At 41.0% G+C, this 18769-nt stretch overlaps 1 protein-coding gene across 3 annotated transcripts in view; it reads right to left on the minus strand.

Moving 5' to 3' along the window:
- The window catches only part of TBXAS1 (thromboxane A synthase 1), a 162707-nt gene that overhangs the window by 114134 nt on the left and 29804 nt on the right, over window positions 1-18769 (minus strand). For all 3 annotated transcript variants that reach the window (XM_025982180.2, XM_025982179.2, XM_072762894.1), the window contains 2 exons: window positions 3266-3359; window positions 405-457 (listed from right to left, as the gene is read on the minus strand). In XM_025982180.2, coding sequence (XP_025837965.2) covers window positions 405-457; window positions 3266-3359 — 147 coding nt within the window. The remainder of the gene's footprint in view (window positions 1-404; window positions 458-3265; window positions 3360-18769) is intronic.

Here is an 18769-nt window from a genome sequence, read left to right on the forward strand (position 1 = left end):
TATGGTCAGATAGCTGACGGGATGTTTTATCCACAGAGTTGGTTTAGGTAAGTTCATGAGAAAAGACCAGTCACATCTAGTTCTCAAGGCAAACTAGACTAGAACTAGACTAGTTCTCAAGTGTCTGATTGCAGTAGTGGTGAGAAACGGTCAAGGCATCTAGGGATTGACCTAACTAGTTAGGGTCTTAAAGGCTGAGAGCTCATGTTCTTTCAGCCTCCCATAGGGCCCCCTTTGAGCAACCCTGAGGCCTCCTCCTGGAGCCTCATCTATACAGCGAGGCTCTCTCTTTGTGGATCCTCAAAGGATCTAAACACATGCCACATCCCCATTCTGGTTATTACTTCCTTATCAGAACATGCAGAAATCAAGATAAATGGTAGAAGAGTAGAGTTCACTCTTACCCACACAGAGGTCCATATAGCTTTCTGAGCTCCATTTGGCTTTCCCAGAAACCCTGTGGAAAACATAGCACCATCGTAAGAAAAAGATTAAACAAAATATCAAGTATTCAAATTTATTCAAGAAAAAGTCTGGAACTGTGAGAACACAATTACATAAACAATAAAAAAGAATTCAAGTTCTATTGCTTTCAAGTATTTTGAACTATTAGAATAAACAAGTAGCTTTAAAAAATATATTGCCAAGGAAAAATCTCGGTCAACTCTGCTTTAATGGATAGAAGGAGATCATCTGTACTTCAAGTATTTGTGTGTAATTGCTGCTAAAATATTTGAAAACTGTTTGCTTTCTCAACTATGTTAACATTCCCCTCTACAACTTGGTTTATATTATTATTAATTTTGGCAAAGCCTCTTTTGACAGTCACTATATGTGTAAATGCCTGAATCTATCCAAATTATCACAAATTCTGAATTATCATGATCCAAGTTAAATTTTTAACTGAAAACAACATAGTCAAAACATAAGAACCTTAGAGTAACTATATATAGGACAAAACATTAGACACATTTTGTAGTGGGAAACAAGTATACCTAGAGATATGCGTGGGGTGGAAGGTCAGAAAATGCTACACCCTTTGTGCTATAGGGCTGGAGTAATGTAGTGGGGATGGAGTGTGTGTACAAATATAGATGGAGGAAATGTAGGGAGGGATGAAAGGTTGAAGACTGCTAGATCTCTGTGTTGTGGGAATGCAGTACATGGGAGACATCTGAGGGGTGGGAAAGAGGAGAGAGTAGGGGGGCATTGGAAGAGGTGGATGTCCTTAATGGAAATACATCCCATTCTTATTACATCTACTTTCACAGTCTAAGTTTGCCATATATCAAGGAAAGCTTATATGAATATAAAAATAGTCACTGAAATTACTATGTTCTAGAAAGAACTTGGCAAGGTTTGTACATACAAGGATGACGAGCTGAAAAGGAGCATATGTGGAAATTAACCAGAGGCAGGAGCACCATGTTCTCTTCACATGGACAGTTCTACTATTTTTCCTCAAACTGTTAATACTGAATTACTCAACTGAATGCAACTGATCGTTCCCCCCACCCCAGGAATATGTGAAATCCATTTACTTTTAATTTCCTATCCAGTGTGTTCTCTTTTGACACTTAGAAATTTTCTCACATTTGCCTCGGGGACTCACAGGAAGCCTTGGTGGGGTTGCTGTTTGTGGGCTTAATGTTGTGAACACACCACCCCCGAGATGGAGGTGAGGAAAAGGTATTTAAAACACTAGGAAGACAGCAACAACAACAATGAAGAGGGAAAAGAGTGTTGGACAGAAAGGAAGAGAAAAGAAACTGAGGAAGAGGGAAACGAAACCCCTAACATTGTTATCTGTGTTGTGCTGAGGGCCAGCCTTTCTGATGGTGGGGGTGGGGAAATCCTAGAGAGATGTTGACCAGACATGACCAGGAATGGCCCACTTAGCCCTTCTAGTCTCTATTTAGCTCAGTAGTTCTTCACACGCAGGATCTGTTGGCTCCTGATGTTGGGTCTGGTGGCTGCAACACCATGAGTTCGCAGATTAAGCCATCTGGCTTCTGAGAAAACCCAATGAAGGAAAACAAAATACTCTTAGAAGATAGAGTGCTGGGCCTCTATCTAAAAATGCCTACAGGACCTTTCCACTTGCATGTCCCTCTGGCCAATCAAAGCTATCTCCCCAGGCCAGCTGCCCTCTCGACCTTCTATTTCTGTCAACTCATGGCCATTCTCCCTGTGAACCTGGCTCAACATTTTGCGATGCTTTGGCTCATTTGCCTTGAATTCTCTATACTAAATTAGTTTCAGGAGCTACTAAGTTTGCCCCCAATGTCCTTCTCTTTTCACCCTCACCCTGGGCCAAGTCCTCACCACTTCCCCTAGACTTCTTTTTTTTTTAAGATTTTTATTTATTTATTCATGAAAGACACAGAGAGAAAGGCAGATACATAGGCAGAGGGAGAAGCAGGCTCCAGGCAGGGAGCCTGATGTGGGGCTCGATCCTGAGACCATGGATCATGCCCTGAGCCAGGGGCAGGTGCTCAACCGCTGAGCCACCCAGTTGTCCCTCACCTAGGCTTCTTAAACTAAATCTTCACTCCTACAGAGTAACCTTCTACTTCAGGGTCCCTCTCTTGCTCAAAAGGAATAGTAGGCTGGCCTTTCTAGACCGCCAGCTATCCAGCCTGTTGCTCTCTCACATAGGTGCTTGTCCTAGTCCTCCCCCATCCTTGGCTTCCAGTCAGTCCAGGCTGCTCATCAAGCTGTGCTCTATTTCTCATTTAAATGCAATCATGCACATTGTTGCTCCCCACCTGGTTTGTGTTTATTGCTCCTGCCAGAGCTCCTTCTCCAGGAAGTTCTCCAGGGTGATTCTAACCCTGACAAATCTCCCTCTCCTCTGAAGGACATCACAGCTACCATCTCTCTCACCTAATCTAGTGCAGGGCACATCCCATCCAGTGCCGAATATTGTAATTTCATGTGCACACTTGAGGGCATAATAACTTCTACTTCTTCCACATCCCAGGGCCTGGCATGTCTAGATACTCAGCCAGGGGGTTTTGGGGTGGATGGATGGATGGATGGATGGATGGATGGATAAATGGATGGCAAGATGGCAGGACTCAACACATGTTGATGGGTGATAAGCAATGGATCATTGTCATCACGTGAGAATTCATTGAAGCAGGGGAGGGCTCACCACACAGCGCCCAGTGTAGGTGACCTAGATGGAAGCAGTGCTTCATGGGTAAAGCTGCCATGGGCTCAGTGTATCTTATGCTTGAAGACAATGGAAGACTGTTCTTACCTGGCGGAAAAATGGCAAGTTTCCAATAAAAGGAGAAGGCTTGGGATGTCTGATGCCCAATTTCTCCAACCTTGAAAATGCTGATGTGGAGTACCTGAGGGGAAAAGCAAACCTTAAAAACCAAAAAATTGGAGAATTCATTCATACACTGAATTATTGAGTTCTCCTCAAGGACAGGTGGAAGTAGTGGTTTCCAGTTGACAGTGTCTAAGGACCGAAGAGATACAGGGGCAGAGGTGAGTGAGTGGAATAGACCTCAGGAAATGCCTCCTGATCCAGTGACAGGCTGGAGATTGAGGATTCCTAAAATCCACAGGTGGAAGACACCTTAGTGATGCTATAGTCTAAATGTTCATTCCCCACCTTAAATTTTCATCAATACACTCATTGTTTTTAAAAAATATACCTCTCCCCAGTTCAGTTCCTTTGCTTCTGCATTGACCATGAACAATAATCAGAAGGCAAGGCAAAAGAAAAAAGTCACAATGGCAAAAATAAGTTCCCTGTGCAATTTGTGTTTTGCTGGTCAAAACTGACCCCTGCACATAATTTGTCCCTCATCACATTCCGTGGCCTAATCAAGAAAAACCAAAATACGGAGGGAGAAAACACACACACCATGGAGACAAGACCTCATCACCAATTGCTTATAACCTCTTCATGTCTTTGTTTTCATGGCCTGAAACCATATGGGAAGCATATTTTCTTAACCAAAAACCAGGAAACGTGGCCCGACAGATTTCTGTGCCACTTTCCAGGAGAAAGCAGCAGTCTGAGAAGTGCAGTGTAGCTGTCAAAACATTGGAATTACTAGGATGTTCCACCAGTTTATGGGAACAGAGGGATAACACAGTTAAAGTCAGAGCTGGCTTAGAAAAACCTGGACATATGGCTGTAATCCCTAATCAGCCAGCCAATTAGGTCAAAAGTTCAGTTAGTTCAGAAAAATTAATGAGTCAAACTGGGTGTTTAGCATCATGCAGAGATCAGCCAAATCTCAATTTAGGAGCAAGGAAAAATATAGAGCATATCATTATAGCCAAGCTTCCTAGGAGTACTAGAATTTAGATGAGCAAAATGCTGCTCTAAAAATCACACACTTATCATTGGAAAGATGGAATGTTCGCCATAGTCTTTGACCTTTCCCTTTCCCACGTATGGCCCAATAAGGAGCACTTCAAATAAGAACTTGTCATCGAATATTCAAATATTCAGGGAAAGGACAACACGACCAAAGTGTTGGTTTGTGTTATTCTGAGCAATGGGTCTACTTTTATAAAGTCGTCACAAGGAAGAACCAAGAATGGGAAGGAAGTTTCCACCACCTGACTGCTTTACTGGGTTTGAATAGAATTCCCAGGACATCACATGTAAGCCCATGTTCAAGTGTGGTTACAAACCGCACTCAAGATCCATGTGTGAATTACACGGATTAGTCTTACCAACATTCCTCTTCATTAGTGTGTGTCCCAAAGGTCAACAGCATAGTGTGTACAAGTTATTCATTCAAGTAGACTGATATTTTAAATAATTCCCGTCACACCTAAGAGGAACCTAGACCAAAGAAGACTTACCAGTCCACTTAAGATTTTCCTCAACATCCTTGATTCTGGGTTTCTGGGTTCATTTCTTCATCAATTTTTTTTTGTGAATTATTTTCTAAATGTGATCTCTAATGGATGGAAAGAAATATGTAGATCTTGGGCCACATAATTACATCTTAATTTTGTAATTAGATGTCTTGATTGTCTAATTAAAGGACAAGAAGTCTGTGCCTAATTACATGTGCTAATTATTATGCAAGTCCATGCCCTAATTATGTAACTCCACTTACAAAAACACTGCTTGTGTGTGTCTGCACAAAATTCAGACATTTTCAAACATATGGCATCAGCAGAGAATGTTCTGGACACAACCATAAACTTCACTTTGCAACCAGCACTCAAGTATAGAACTCAAGCATCTTCATATGAGAAGTGGCCAAAAGTTGCCATCAGTAACCAGAGTTCTTGCACCAAAATCAACAGGGAAAGATCACTGCCCTGACTTCCAGGCAAAATTGTAAAATGGGTTCCATTTGTCTTGTTCCCACTTCCTTCTCTGCACTCGTGTTTCGTACTCCCTGGTCCCAATGTTCCCATGCTGCCCTCCGTCTGTCTCAAAAAGGCTCTTTGGATAACCCATGGACTCCAGGTGTTATGGGTTGAATCATGTCACCCCCAAAAAAGATCAGTTGAAGTCCTAACCCCTAGCACCTTAGAATATGATCTTATTTAGAGAGGGTGGTTGCTAATGTGATTAGTTGAGGTGATACTAGAGTGGATTCCTAATCCTTATGACTGGTGTCCTTATAAAAGGATGGCCACATGAAGACCTGGAGACATAGGGAAAATCCCATGTGATAGCAAAGGCAGAGAATGGAGTCACACAGCTGCACCAAAGGGAACACCAAAGATGGTCAGCAAACCACCACAAGCTAGGAAGAAGCCAGGAAGGATTTTCCCCTACGGTTTCAGAAGGCGCACAGCCCATGCAAAAACCATAATTTCAGACTTCTAGCTTCCAGAGCTATGAGACAGCAAATTTCTGGCATTTTAAGCCCAGTTTGTGGTACTTTGTTATGGCAGTCCCTAGGAAAATGATACACCGAGAATACCCGTAGATGAGTTTTAGAGACGCAATGAAAAAAAATTTTTCAAAAATTTCCTCCTGCTTCTTTAAAAATTGTCATTGTGGAAGAAATTTCTTTTTTATGTCAAATTATGCCATTAAGTCTTGTGCCATCAAAAAAAAATGCAAAAAAGGCAGGCCTCAGATGCTACCACGAAAAGCAGATAATATGCAACCATCACACAGCCACCACTGTATTGTGATATTTAGAATATTCCCATCTCTTTGATGGGAATTAATGGAAATATCCCTTAACTATGATTATGGACATCTATCATTATTTACCTTAGGGATACTTGAGTTGGAAAATGACATCAGAAAATACATGTAGTAGCTTCAGGTAGCCTCCTTTGGTTTCATTTCACAACTAAAGTGGTTGTTTCTTGCTACAACACACACATTCCTGCAGTAGCCAGTGGTATGCCTTATACTGCCCATCCTCAAAATAAATTGAACCATATGGATCATTTTCAAAGTAAGATTCAATATTTAAAGCCTAGAAATTCTCCAATATTTCCTTTTCCCCAAGACAAAGCCCTTTCTTGATAGAGTCAACAAAAGTGGTCAGCCTACTGGTTAGCCAAAGAAGCTACTTGTGATAAGTGGGGAGGGATAGTTTGATGAATCATTCATTAAAGAGATAGTCGAGTTGATTGAGGTTTCGAGCAAGAGAAGACAGACAAACGATGGTCCACCCTCCAAGATTTCCCTCATTGCATATCCTAAGCAGCTATAGAGGAAATGGTTTCTCCGCTATATGCTTCTGGAAACAACCAACTCCTTGGTTCATCCATTGTGTTCTCATCAATGCTATCAAAGAATTTCTCCTTGGTAGGATTCAGAGGCTGTCGATGTTTTTGAAATGCTGAAAGATTACTTTGGCACATGTCCTGGAATAAAAATCATGATTCTCCAGTGAAGCCAGGTAAACCTCCTGTCCTGCTCTTTGGAGAAGAAAGCCCTTTGTCATGGTTATTCTATGCTTGCAACATGCATGACCATCAATTCCATTAAAAACTGTGGCCACATCGGAAATGTTTTAGAAACAAGGCGTTCAATAGTTACCTTCTCAAAAGATTTTAAGACACGGGAGCAGAATGTGAGGTTGGCTAGCTTTGACAAAAATGTGGGCAAAAAACCTACAATTATTGGAGACAACACCTACTTTCATTTTATTCTAATTCTTTCTAGTTTTTTCTCTGAAGATTGTTTCTATTTTTGAGATTACATTCTCTATAATGTGTTTCTATTTCTATTTCTCTGTATTTCTACTATTTTCTTTTAATATAATGGAAAATCTCCATGTCATTAATCCTTTATGAATATGATTTTAATGGTTGTATAATATTCCTCTTGAGGATGTATCATAATAAACTAAACTATTCTTTTTGTTAAATATTTAGAGTGTTGGGGATCCCTGGGTGGCGCAGCGGTTTGGCGCCTGCCTTTGGCCCAGGGCACGATCCTGGAGACCCAGGATCGAATCCCACGTTGGGCTCCCGGTGCATGGAGCCTGCTTCTCCCTCTGCCTGTATCTCTGCCTCTCTCTCTCTCTCTCTCTCTCTCTGGTGTGTGTGACTATCATAAATAAAAAAAATTTTTTAAAAATATTTAGAGTGTTCTTATTTTTTAGCTAATTTAAGTTATGTTACTGTAGTGAATATCTCTGTACATCAAGCTTTTCCAGCACTTTATGTATGGAGCTTTCCCAGACCTGAAATCCATGGGTCACTGGATTCAAACATTGGTACACAATGCTATCCAGAAAGTTTGTCCCAGCAAGTCTCACTGTCAGTGTATCCATTTCGCCACAGGCTCTCATAAATTTTTTTCTAATTTTGTAGACACATCAATGTACCTTGATCTCCTCATTTCTTTCATTATTTGAGAAAGAACATTTTGCCATCTCTTTTTCTCTAATTTAAAAAATATTTCCCAACTTTGAAATTATTCTTTCTTTCCCCCCTAATTTCTACCATGGCTTATCTAGGTGGCAGGCATAATTTGTGCCACACCGACTGGTTAAATAATTAATCGGAAACTGAACAGTCATTGATAAGTGACTGCAGGCTGACTCCAAGCACACATTTAGGCAGGGAGAGGAAGATAAGCAGACGAATTTTGAATAGTTTTTATTTAGAAAATAACTCACTACAGCCTTGTTAGTTGATTTTAAATTCTATTTCTTTCTCCTTCCTTTGCCCCATTAATACTACAGAAACTGTAAGCCTAGGAATTGCATCGGTTATGCCTCCAGGCAGGAGCTCCTTGGAAATACTGAGTTTCTAGATGAGGTCACCCAGTTCCCCTCTTAGCACTTCATCTCTGTTTCAGTATCCTTATCCTCAGTCCCCTTTCCTAGAACCCATTCCCTCAAGACCTTGTTCTCAGCTTGCCCTCGGGGCTGGAAGTCATCTGGTGTACTTTCATTCATGGCCCAATTACTAGGAGTTAGATTATCTACTAAGATATAACCTGCAAACCAGAATGTTCATTCACTAATCTGTAAGAGTAGGTGTCCTTTTCCAGGAACAAGAATCCGATGTCCCTACTCTGAGCTCCTACTTTCCAAGTACTTGAGAAACCAAATCAATCAGAGGGTCATGTGTTGAGCCAGGGTCTATAATGAGAGGTGGCTCATTGGAGCAAGTATGTCACTGGGACCCTGACAAAATAATCCTGCCCTAAAGCCAAGCATACCCCTATAAAGAGTTGGCAAAGACAGAGTGTGCTGGCTGCCCCAGTCCCCTTTCCCCACTAATTGGTAGTGCCACCTCTATCATACAACTTTGTGACAGAGGTGCTTGGGTCTATTTTGATCCATGTGTCTGGCTTATGGAAATGCCTCACTACTTTACATATTATAATTCTGTAATACTTTTTAGTATCTTTCTCATATTTTAGAATTAGTCTGATTTGACGAAAAATTCTGTTGAAATATTTTTTATTGGGACTGCATTAAATTTATAAACTAGAGTACCAACATTATCACAACATTGATATGAATGTGTTATATCTCTCCGTTGATTCCATTAACTCTGTCCTGCAGAGACATTTTATAATTTTATGTACAGAAGAGTATCTTTTTTTTGCCATATATATATATATATATATATATTTGTTATTGGTATTACTCATGTATGGGAGCACCATTTATTTTTTTTCTTATTCACATATACTGTATTATTAGTTTCAGAGGTGGAATTTCGTGATTTATCAGTTGTATACCACACCTGGTGCCCATTACTGCAGGTGCCCTCCTTAATGCCTGTCACCCAGTTACCTATCTCCCCACCTACTCCCCCCTCCAGCAACCCTGTTTGTTTCCTAGAGTTAAGAGTCTCTTATGGTTTGTTCCCGTCTCTTTTCATCTTATTTTATTTTTCTTTCCCTTCCCCTATATTCATCAGTTTTGTTTCTTAAATCCCACATATGGCAGAGAAAGACAAATATCATATGACTTCATCGTTTGTTTTTTATGCCAATTTTATAATCAATGATCCTTCTAAACTTTCTTTTTAGTTCTACTGATTTACATGTGGAATATCTGATTTCTTATGCTGACAGTCATATTTTATGCAAATACTATCAGTACTATTTGTTTCTATTCCTTTTGTCTAATTTCTCATTTTCTTTCCTTATTATATTGGCTACGACCTCTAGTACAATATTTAAAAGAAACAACAAAAGAGAGCATCCTTTTCATATTTCTGACTGTGAGAGTCTATCTATTGTTTGAAAATTGAGTGTGAGGGATCCCTGGGTGGCGCAGCGGTTTGGCGCCTGCCTTTGGCCCAGGGCGCGATCCTGGAGACCCGGGATTGAATCCCACGTCGGGCTCCCGGTGCATGGAGCCTGCTTCTCCCTCTGCCTGTGTCTCTGCCTCTCTCTCTCTCTCTGTGACTATCATAAATGAATAAAAATTTAAAAAAAAAAAAAAGAAAATTGAGTGTGAGATTTTGCTGCAGATTTTTTACAGATGTTCTTTATTGGGTTAAGGACATTTCTTCTATTCTTTGCTTAGAGAAGTTTTTTTTTATTAATCTTGCTATAGGCTTGTCTATTTTATTAATCTTTTCAAAGCACCATGTTTTGCTTTTGTGGATCATTTCTAGTTTATTTTATAATTCATTACTTTATACCCATTTTTTTTTATTGTGGTCTTCCTTCTACTTTCTTTGGGTTTACTCTTTGTTTCTTTGAGTTTTCTTTGTTTTAATTTCTTAACAATTTAGCTCACTTATTTGCAGCATTTTTAAATTTTTTAATTTTTATTACTTATTTTTTTAGTATTTTTAAAAAATAAATAAAGGACATAGATCCCCCTCTAAGTGTTTCTTTACCTGCATCCCACACATTTTGAAATGTAGTACTTTCATTGTCTAATAGTTACATTCTAATATAAAACTTCTGAATATAACAGAAAATGTGAGATAAGATGCACACAAGCAAAAATCAGAGGGAGATATTTTAGAATTATAAGACCTTCCTACTGTTTTTCAGTTCTGCCCAGCTTTATCCTTAAGACATAGTAAGTAAAATTCATTATCATTTGAATCCAAAGATCCAGAAAGGGGAACTGCTTATAATCTTCAACCCACTACAAGAAAAAAAATGAAGAGGTACTGAATAAATACATAAATATTTGACTGATGTGTATTTCTTTCCCCAATAATGTAAGAACCACAAAAGCCTAGTTATTGTAATCATTAACCTCATGACAGTTTTGTCACAACACAAGAAAAATACATTTATACAGACATACAAAGAGACGTATATAGTCATTACTATTATTATAATTTATAATAATTTTTAATGTTTCCTACATGGCAGGGACTGTGCTAAGAACTTTGACTTTTGTTTGTCAAAAGACAATGAACTATACATTGTCTTACATGAGCCTTCTAACAATCATATAAAGATATAAATCAATATTATCTTCATATTACTGATTAGGAGATTAAATCTTAAGGAGGCTAAGGAATGTACCCAAGGTGATGGTGCTGCTAAGTGATTGAGTCAAAGTAGAAACAAAGTCTGCCACATTTCAAACAGGGGCTGGTAGCCACTAACTCCACTAACCTGTTCCTTCTCACCCTCTAGGCTAGGATGTTGTGGATAAACCACCACATGAGAATATACAGTGAATATGCTGAGAACAAGGGCAGGCTTATTGAAACCAAAGGTATAATAATAACAGATACTAATTAACTGATGATCATGATGAGAGAGCTTTTGTCTGTCTAAAAGCCAACCCCTTCACTTCTGTTTCTTACCCGTCTCTTACTCAGAGATCTCAACTATTTCTTCTTTCTGCTGTGTTGTGTTCTCCTTTTCTATTAGATCATTCCTGTCCACATACAGGCATGTTGCAGTGTCTTCCATCTTAAAGGAAAAAGGCAAACTCCTTTGATTCCAGTTATTGCCTTATTTTTCTTCCTTCTTTGCTGGTAACATCATTTGAAAGAATAATCTAGACTTGTTCTCTCCCCTTCTATACCTCTGGTATGTTCACCTATCCCAAGTAGGTTTTGTGTACCCATCACTTCACTGGGATTGCCATTGTCAAGGTCATCCATGATTCTGATCTTGTCAATCCAGTGACTTCTTGTCAGTCTTTGTACTTGACCTCTCAGTAGCATTTAACACAGATCAACTTTCTTCTTTCTGAAATTTTCTTCTTCTGAAACACTCTCCTGCTCATGCTCCCTGGCAGCACTCCTCCTACCTCAGAGGCTGCTCCTCCGTGTTTTTGCTGGCTCCTTTTCTTCTAATAGTCTCATCACTTACACACCATCTATACATCAATAACTTCCACATTTGTGTCTCTAGTTCCATTCTCTCCACTGAACTAATCTTACCCAAGTGCCAAATTGGCTGCACCCTTTTAATGTCTATTAGGCACTTAAACTTAACATATCTAAATCTGAATTCAATTTTCCCCTTAAATCTGATCCTGCTCAGTCATCTCAATGTCACTGTTATAACCACAATCCACCAATTACTCAAGCCAGAAACATTTGAGACATGGTTGAGTGTGTGATTGCTTAAAATATGACTATCCCTTTTAGTTAGAGGATTATACATCTCCAGCCTATTTACAATAGGCTTGGTTATGTGACTTTTTGGCCATCTGAGCATGAACAGACATGATATGTGCCATGTCCAAGCAAAAGTCAAGAGAGTGGTACATGGTGAGACATTTAATATTTTCCCCTCTGCCAGGAGACCTAGTCTCCGAGGTGAGAGCTGTTCCTGAAGTTTGGGTCCTGTAATAAAGATAATGAGGAGCAGAGCTCAAAGTGGTCCATGCTGGACCATTTAGTATGAACAAGAAGTAAATAGATGTTGATGTAAATCACTGAGATTGGAGGCTGTTGCTATCCATGTGAAAATTACCTGTACCTGACTGATATTAGACCTGATTTATGCTTCTCTTTCATTTTTCTTACTTTACATACACTCTATATCTTTTAGCTATATCTTCAAATTAGCTCCTTCTCCATATCTGCCCACTTCTCTCCATTTCCACTGCTATATCTTCAAATTAGCTCCTTCTCCATATCTGCCCACTTCTCTCCATTTCCACTGCTTCTACCCTGGTACAGGACCATAAAAGGGCTATTTGCTAGTACCTGGCATATGCATTTCCCTTTGACCTATCAAATTCACTTCTAGGCATTTGTTCTACCCATATACCTGAACATATACATATGTAGAGCAGTATTCATTTTAGCATTTTTATAACATCAAAAGATTGGAAGCAACCTAGATGCCTGTCAGTTGGGGCTGTTTAAGTAAATCATTATGCATCCACTGAATAATATACTACACATCAAAGATGGAAAGTCATCAAGATACAGTATTATACATAGTCGGCATTTAAATTTCTTCAATTGTCTCATAATTTTACAGTATGTTTGTTGAATGAAGATCTAAATAAATTCTATATGTTGTAATTGGGTCAGATGCTTTAAAAAGTATCTCTAAGTCTCTAAATTCCCCTCAACGTTCCCTGCCCACCTTTTTTCTTCTTGCATTTTTAATAAACAGCTTGTGTCTTATAGGGTTTCCCATAGTCTGAATTTCACTGGTTGCATCCCCTGGTGTAGTTCAACTTGTTCTTCAACCCCAGTCTGGTAGTGAGATCTAAATCATTGGTTCCTGAATTTGTCTGCACACCAAGGACCTTCAGAATATTCTGATGCTTGTGTCCTACCCCAGACCTAGATGGTGACTTAATTGTGAGGGTGTGGGTTGGGCTTTAGAATTTTAAAAAGATCCTCAAGTGATTGCAGTGTCCCAAGTTTGGAAACCACTGATCCAGAGGCTCTTTCTGTAAGACTGCTCTATAGGAGATTGATTATGTCTATTTTTCTCTTTTATTATGATCTTAACAGCTGTGAGGATTATCACCTAGATCCATTAATTCATTAGTAGCTGCAAAACGGTGATATTCCTTCTGCACTTATTAGCTGCAATAATTCTGAATTTACTCTCATCTGCTATGATTACCCTAAGGAAGAGTTCATATAAAAAAAGTGGATCAATGCTTGATTCTTTCCGTTTATTGTTAGTTTTCAAAATAATGAGTTGATTCTGTGACATCTTACAGTAGTAACTAATGATATTTTTGTATCCTTATGAATTAATGGATTTAAGTATGTTTGATGTGTTTTGACCCATTGCAATGATAATTTTATTCATCAAATTGTCACATCTTTAGCTAATGGGACCATGTGTAAGTTTGCTCCTGAGTACTTTTAATAGAATGTCTTTATCACTTTCTGAATCAATGAGATGTTCCAGGTTCATCTTGTACATGTCTTACCCCCAAGAAGCCCTGGTTCTATTTAGTGAAAAATGGTATCTAGGGATCATAACAGGAGAAAGACTTTTCACTGTAGTTTTTGGTGATACTTCATGATACCATTTTGATACTTCAATCACATGGATGCCTATTCCAAAACTTAAATAGATCTTGAAACTTTTTAATTGAATCCTCTGTAGTTCGTATTCTCTTAAATGTATAGTAGTACCTTATATAACAGATCAATACGATGAATCCTATCAGAGAGTGAAGGACTTTTTTAAAGTACGTTTTCCCAGCTCTATTAGCTTCCTCTTGTTGCTATAACAAATAACCCCAAACTTAATGGTTTAAAACAAAACAGTGTATTATCTTAAGGTTCTGAAGGCCAGCAGTCCGAAATCAGAGTTGCTAGCCTAAAGTTAAGATGTCAACAGGGCCAGTTCTTTCTGTCCAGGAGAGTATTGGTTCTTTGCTTCCTTGGCTTATGGCCATGTCACTCCAATCTCTACTTTCAGTAGCCACATTAACTTCTCTGATTCTGACTCCTCCTGCATCCCTCTTATAAGGGCCCTCGTGATTACATTTAGGGCCCAACTGGGGAATTCAGAACAACTTCACCATCTCAAGAGCCTTAATTTAATCATACTCTCAAAGTCTCTTTTGCCATAAAAGTGGCATTCCCAGGTTCCAGGGATTAGGACTTGGACATCTTTGAGAGTCATTATTCAGCACCACACAACCTTATATTGTGTATACATCCTGACTTTATTTTGGAGTGTGCCTGAAAAGGGGAAGTGTCTGTGTGGGACTATGAGATCACCAGGGCTTCCTGTTTAGAGAGAACTGGATGGTACAGCTGCTTGGGGGTGGGGTGGAGGCAAGCTCAAGCTCAAAGTGACACTGAGCCTCTGTCTCGGGTACCGCTGAACTAGGCTTTGCTGGCCCTACTGCCTAAATAGCCAACAGATAAATATTTTAAAGAAAATACTACAATTGTTTTAAACAAAGACTAAGTCATCCAGTTGATGACTGTTACAGCACAGAGACCTAACTTTTCCATTTTTATCCCAACTTTTCAGAGCAGGTGAGTCAGTTGAGTCAACAAATCTCAATTGGTATTAAGACGTTAATCTTCTAAATTCAGTCATTTGAATAACGTCTTTACAGTTTTTGCATATCTGCAAATCTCCTGTGCTATTGCTTGTTACCATTTTCCTTTAAATAAACTTAAATGCATTTATTTTAAAAGGAAACTTTATGTCATGGCCATAAATGAAAACCGTTACCACTTCCATGAATAAAAAGTAATGGTAAAAATCAACACTTTACCATGGAAAATTCTTTAAGTCTGTGAACCCCCTAAAAATATTGTCCTGCCACGGGCAGTCCATCCTCCACTGCTGGGAAGACCTGGCTCTCGAAGATGGTCCAAGCACATTTTTTAATGTGCTCTGTCTCAGTTGCCCCAACTCAGCTGATAGCTTAACACCACAGCCAGAGAATGATGAAGCACCTTTCTCAGAGTGCACGTGGAGAATTAGAGCAAATGAATCTTATTGTCCTCTATTTCTCTTTCTCAGGACTGGAGAGAGCTGGTCTGCTTCTGCCATTGCATTTATTCTAAACTATGATAGTAGTTTACCCTCCTCCCGAAGGGGAGAGGTCCTGGTAGTGAAGTGCTTTATCACTGTTAGGGCTAATGTTAACTGACATGTTACAAATGAAGAGTATCATTGGGTCGACACATATTCACTGCATGTCTCATACCAGACACAGTGCTGGGTGCCAGGGAGGCTGCAGGGATGTGGCACTTACAGCCTAGCGGACCAGACAGACTTTCAGTGGCTCATGACAAGCAGTTAATTAAGCATTTACATTATGATTCTTGCAGTGAAGAAGCATCTCATACCGGTTGAAATGTATGCTTTGTATTTTGATACGAACACTTCCTCTGTCCAACTACTGGATGGTATTTGTTAAAGCTGAAAAAAAAAATGACAAGCAGTCCTTATGCTTATTACTTCCCCTCAAGGCTAGTTTTCAAACAATAGGGCTCTCCAAAGAGGACCAACCTCCAGAAAACCATGAAACTGAGGACAGAGATGTCAAAGCTGACACGACTAAAGAGAGCCGGGTCACCCACAGCAGGTGAAGGCACTGAAAGAGAGGGCTGCTTTGGAACGGCTGGTGAACCAGGAGGCCCAAAAATGGGAAGCATGGGGGCACCCTCAGGGGGCCTTGATTTCTCGGGCTTTCCAATGCCCATCTCATCCCCAAGAAAACAAACGAGCAGGGACTAGTTGGCATCCCTGGGGCTGAGGCAGCAAAGGGCTTGGAGTCGGGGCTGGTGGTCAGGAAGGGAGGGGGCTCAGTGAAGCCACCTCAACCTCTGTTCTGTGATTCTCCCCTACATCACAGTTGGCCACGGAGAGATTCTGGGAGCAGGCCCTACCCTTCTGCACCAGCGAGAATTAAAGAGAATGATAGGTAGCCCAGAGAAGTTTCACAGGATGAAAACGCAACAACTTAGCTTTCTATTTTAAAAATAGAGCAAAGCAGGGGCACCTGGGTGGCTCGGTGGTTGGGCATCTGCCTTTGGCTCAGGTCATGATCCTGGAGTCTTGGGATCGAGTCCCACATCAGGCTCCCTGCATGGAGCCTGCTTCTCCCTCTGCCTGTGTCTCTGCCTCTCTCTCTCTCTCTCTCTCTCTCTCCTGAATAAATAAATAAAATCTTTTTTAAAAATAGAGAAAAGCAATTGAATTATGTCATAAAATCAGTTAAGTGAATGATATTTATGAAATACTTCCAGATTCTTGCTTAAGTGTCGGTTACTTGACTGAATTTAACTAGTCTGAGTCCCATTCTCAACACACATACACACACTGGAAAAAACAATGACATAAACAAATTCAGGCATAAAACCTTCCTCTCAAACTTCTCTTCCAGCATGGAGGAGGAAAAAAAAAAGACTAGTGGCTTCATGCATTAAAAGAAAATGTATAGTAAATATTATTAAATAAAATATATTTAAACTTATAAATTTGAAGTGCAGATCGACTTACATCTAATCTTATATGTTTATATATTTAAAAATGAAGTGCTGTCTCCTGTAGTTGGGCCTTGGGAGGCCTAAATGTGTCAGGGGACCATAGGCCCAGACGTGGCATCCTACAAGAGCCCCTGCCCCATCCTGCTGCACCCAGCAGAAGCTAGAGGATGTATGTCCTCAGGAGAGGAGAAAAGCAAGCCCCCAAATTTCTTACAAACTCCCATCAAGAAAGAATGTTGCTTCTGGGAACTTGGGTCTTTCGAGTTGCCCCACTGCTGAGTCCTGCAGCCCTGCCCACAGAGAGAGTTTCTCATCAGAGAGACACAGGCTGCTTCTTGATCTAGAGACACCATCACCCAAGATGTATTTTTTGCAGAGGTGGAAAAAGAACTGGGTTGCCCCAGATGCGCAGGAGCATCACCATGAGACAAAAGAAAGGACTCTTGCTCCTCGTAGACAGGTAAGGGTCCAGGCCAGAGCCCAGAGTTCATTTCTATCTCTCCATCTGCCAATTAGTAGCCTGGGCCTCACTGATAATTGTGCTCTCAAGGTAATGGCTTGTTTAAGTAATTGATGATGTTTGTCCTCGCTGGGGAATCTTAGTACATCAAAAGATGTCAAGAAAGCCAAAATTCACCTACAGTCTGAATTAATCACTTTGTCAAGCACAACAAAGGCTGTCTTGCTTTGCTAATAATCCCAAATGAGGTAGCAACCCTCAGTTAAATAAGGAAACGGTGGTGTCTTTAATTAATATTTCAAAGAGCTCAGACTGGCTTTTTTACTCACTTTATTTTTATGAAAACGAGGTAAAATGCACGCAGAGCAGAAAGAGGAGGCCTGGCTTCACTTGACTCCATAGAAGAGGATCTGGGGGTTTCGTCAATCACGGGGTCAGTGTGTGGGGCTGAGCCTGGGTCAGAGGAAGTCCTCTGCCTCCCATCGCTGCCCTGTGGCCTCAGCACTTCCTCTTGCCCTGGCTTGGTGTCTGGGGTGCCACGGAACACCTCCCCCTTCCCATCAGCTCAGCTGCTTCAGCCTTTCTGGGCTCACCCCAACCCACTGCCCCTCGGCCTGCTCTCCGGCCGACTTTCTGACCTCAAACTGGCTCTCCTCACCTGACAACTCCAACTTCCCCAGCCTCGCCACAGGCCCTCACTGCCTTTGCCTCTCCCCCTCCTCTCCCTACCTCCTAGAGCTCCGGGCCAGCCCAGATCCTGCCCTGGCATCCAGTCCCACTGCCCTACAGGTCCAGAATGGGAGGCTGTCCTGACCCCAGCTGCACAGCCATCCTAGAAGAACCGTGACACCCCCAAACCACGGAGCAGGATGAGGGGCTGGGGTCCGGAAGCCTCCCAGTTCATTTCAGCGACCCTTAGAGAGTGTGGGTGGCTGCCACACAAGGGGTGAGTAAGGCATCCCAGCCCCCAGAGAGTACATCCTATGGAAAACAAATCGGGGGACAGGGGATGTCCCTCTGACTTGGGGAAGCCCTGGTAACCAACAGTCTTCCAGGTACTTCTTCTCTTGCTTAAGAACTCCAAATAGAAACCTCAGTGTCATCTTTGACTCTTTGCATCAATCTTCGTCAGCAGTCAGCCCTCAAGTACCGTCAGTTCTGCTTTCAAAACATCTCGGGTGTGTTCTCCTTTCTGCTAACTGGCACTGCCCTATTTCAGCCTCCTGGTCTCCCTGGGGCATGGAGTCTTCATTAGCATCCTGACCTGGCCTCCCCGCCTCTGCTTTCTCCCTTCATCCGACAATCTGCCATCCATTCTAGTGCCAGAAGAATCTTGCTAACACGCAAGTCTGACCACGCCGTGGCCCAGTTCAGAACTCTTTGTTGGCTCCCTGTCACTAAACACTGAACTCCTTTATTTGGCACATATGGCCTTGGATGATCTGGCCCTGGTCTGACTCTTCAGCACCACTCCAAGTGGTCTCCTCCCCTGCCTTTAGACCCCAGCAA

The sequence above is a fragment of the Vulpes vulpes genome, chromosome 7, assembly GCF_048418805.1.
Source record: "Vulpes vulpes isolate BD-2025 chromosome 7, VulVul3, whole genome shotgun sequence".
Classification (NCBI taxonomy): domain Eukaryota; kingdom Metazoa; phylum Chordata; class Mammalia; order Carnivora; family Canidae; genus Vulpes; species Vulpes vulpes.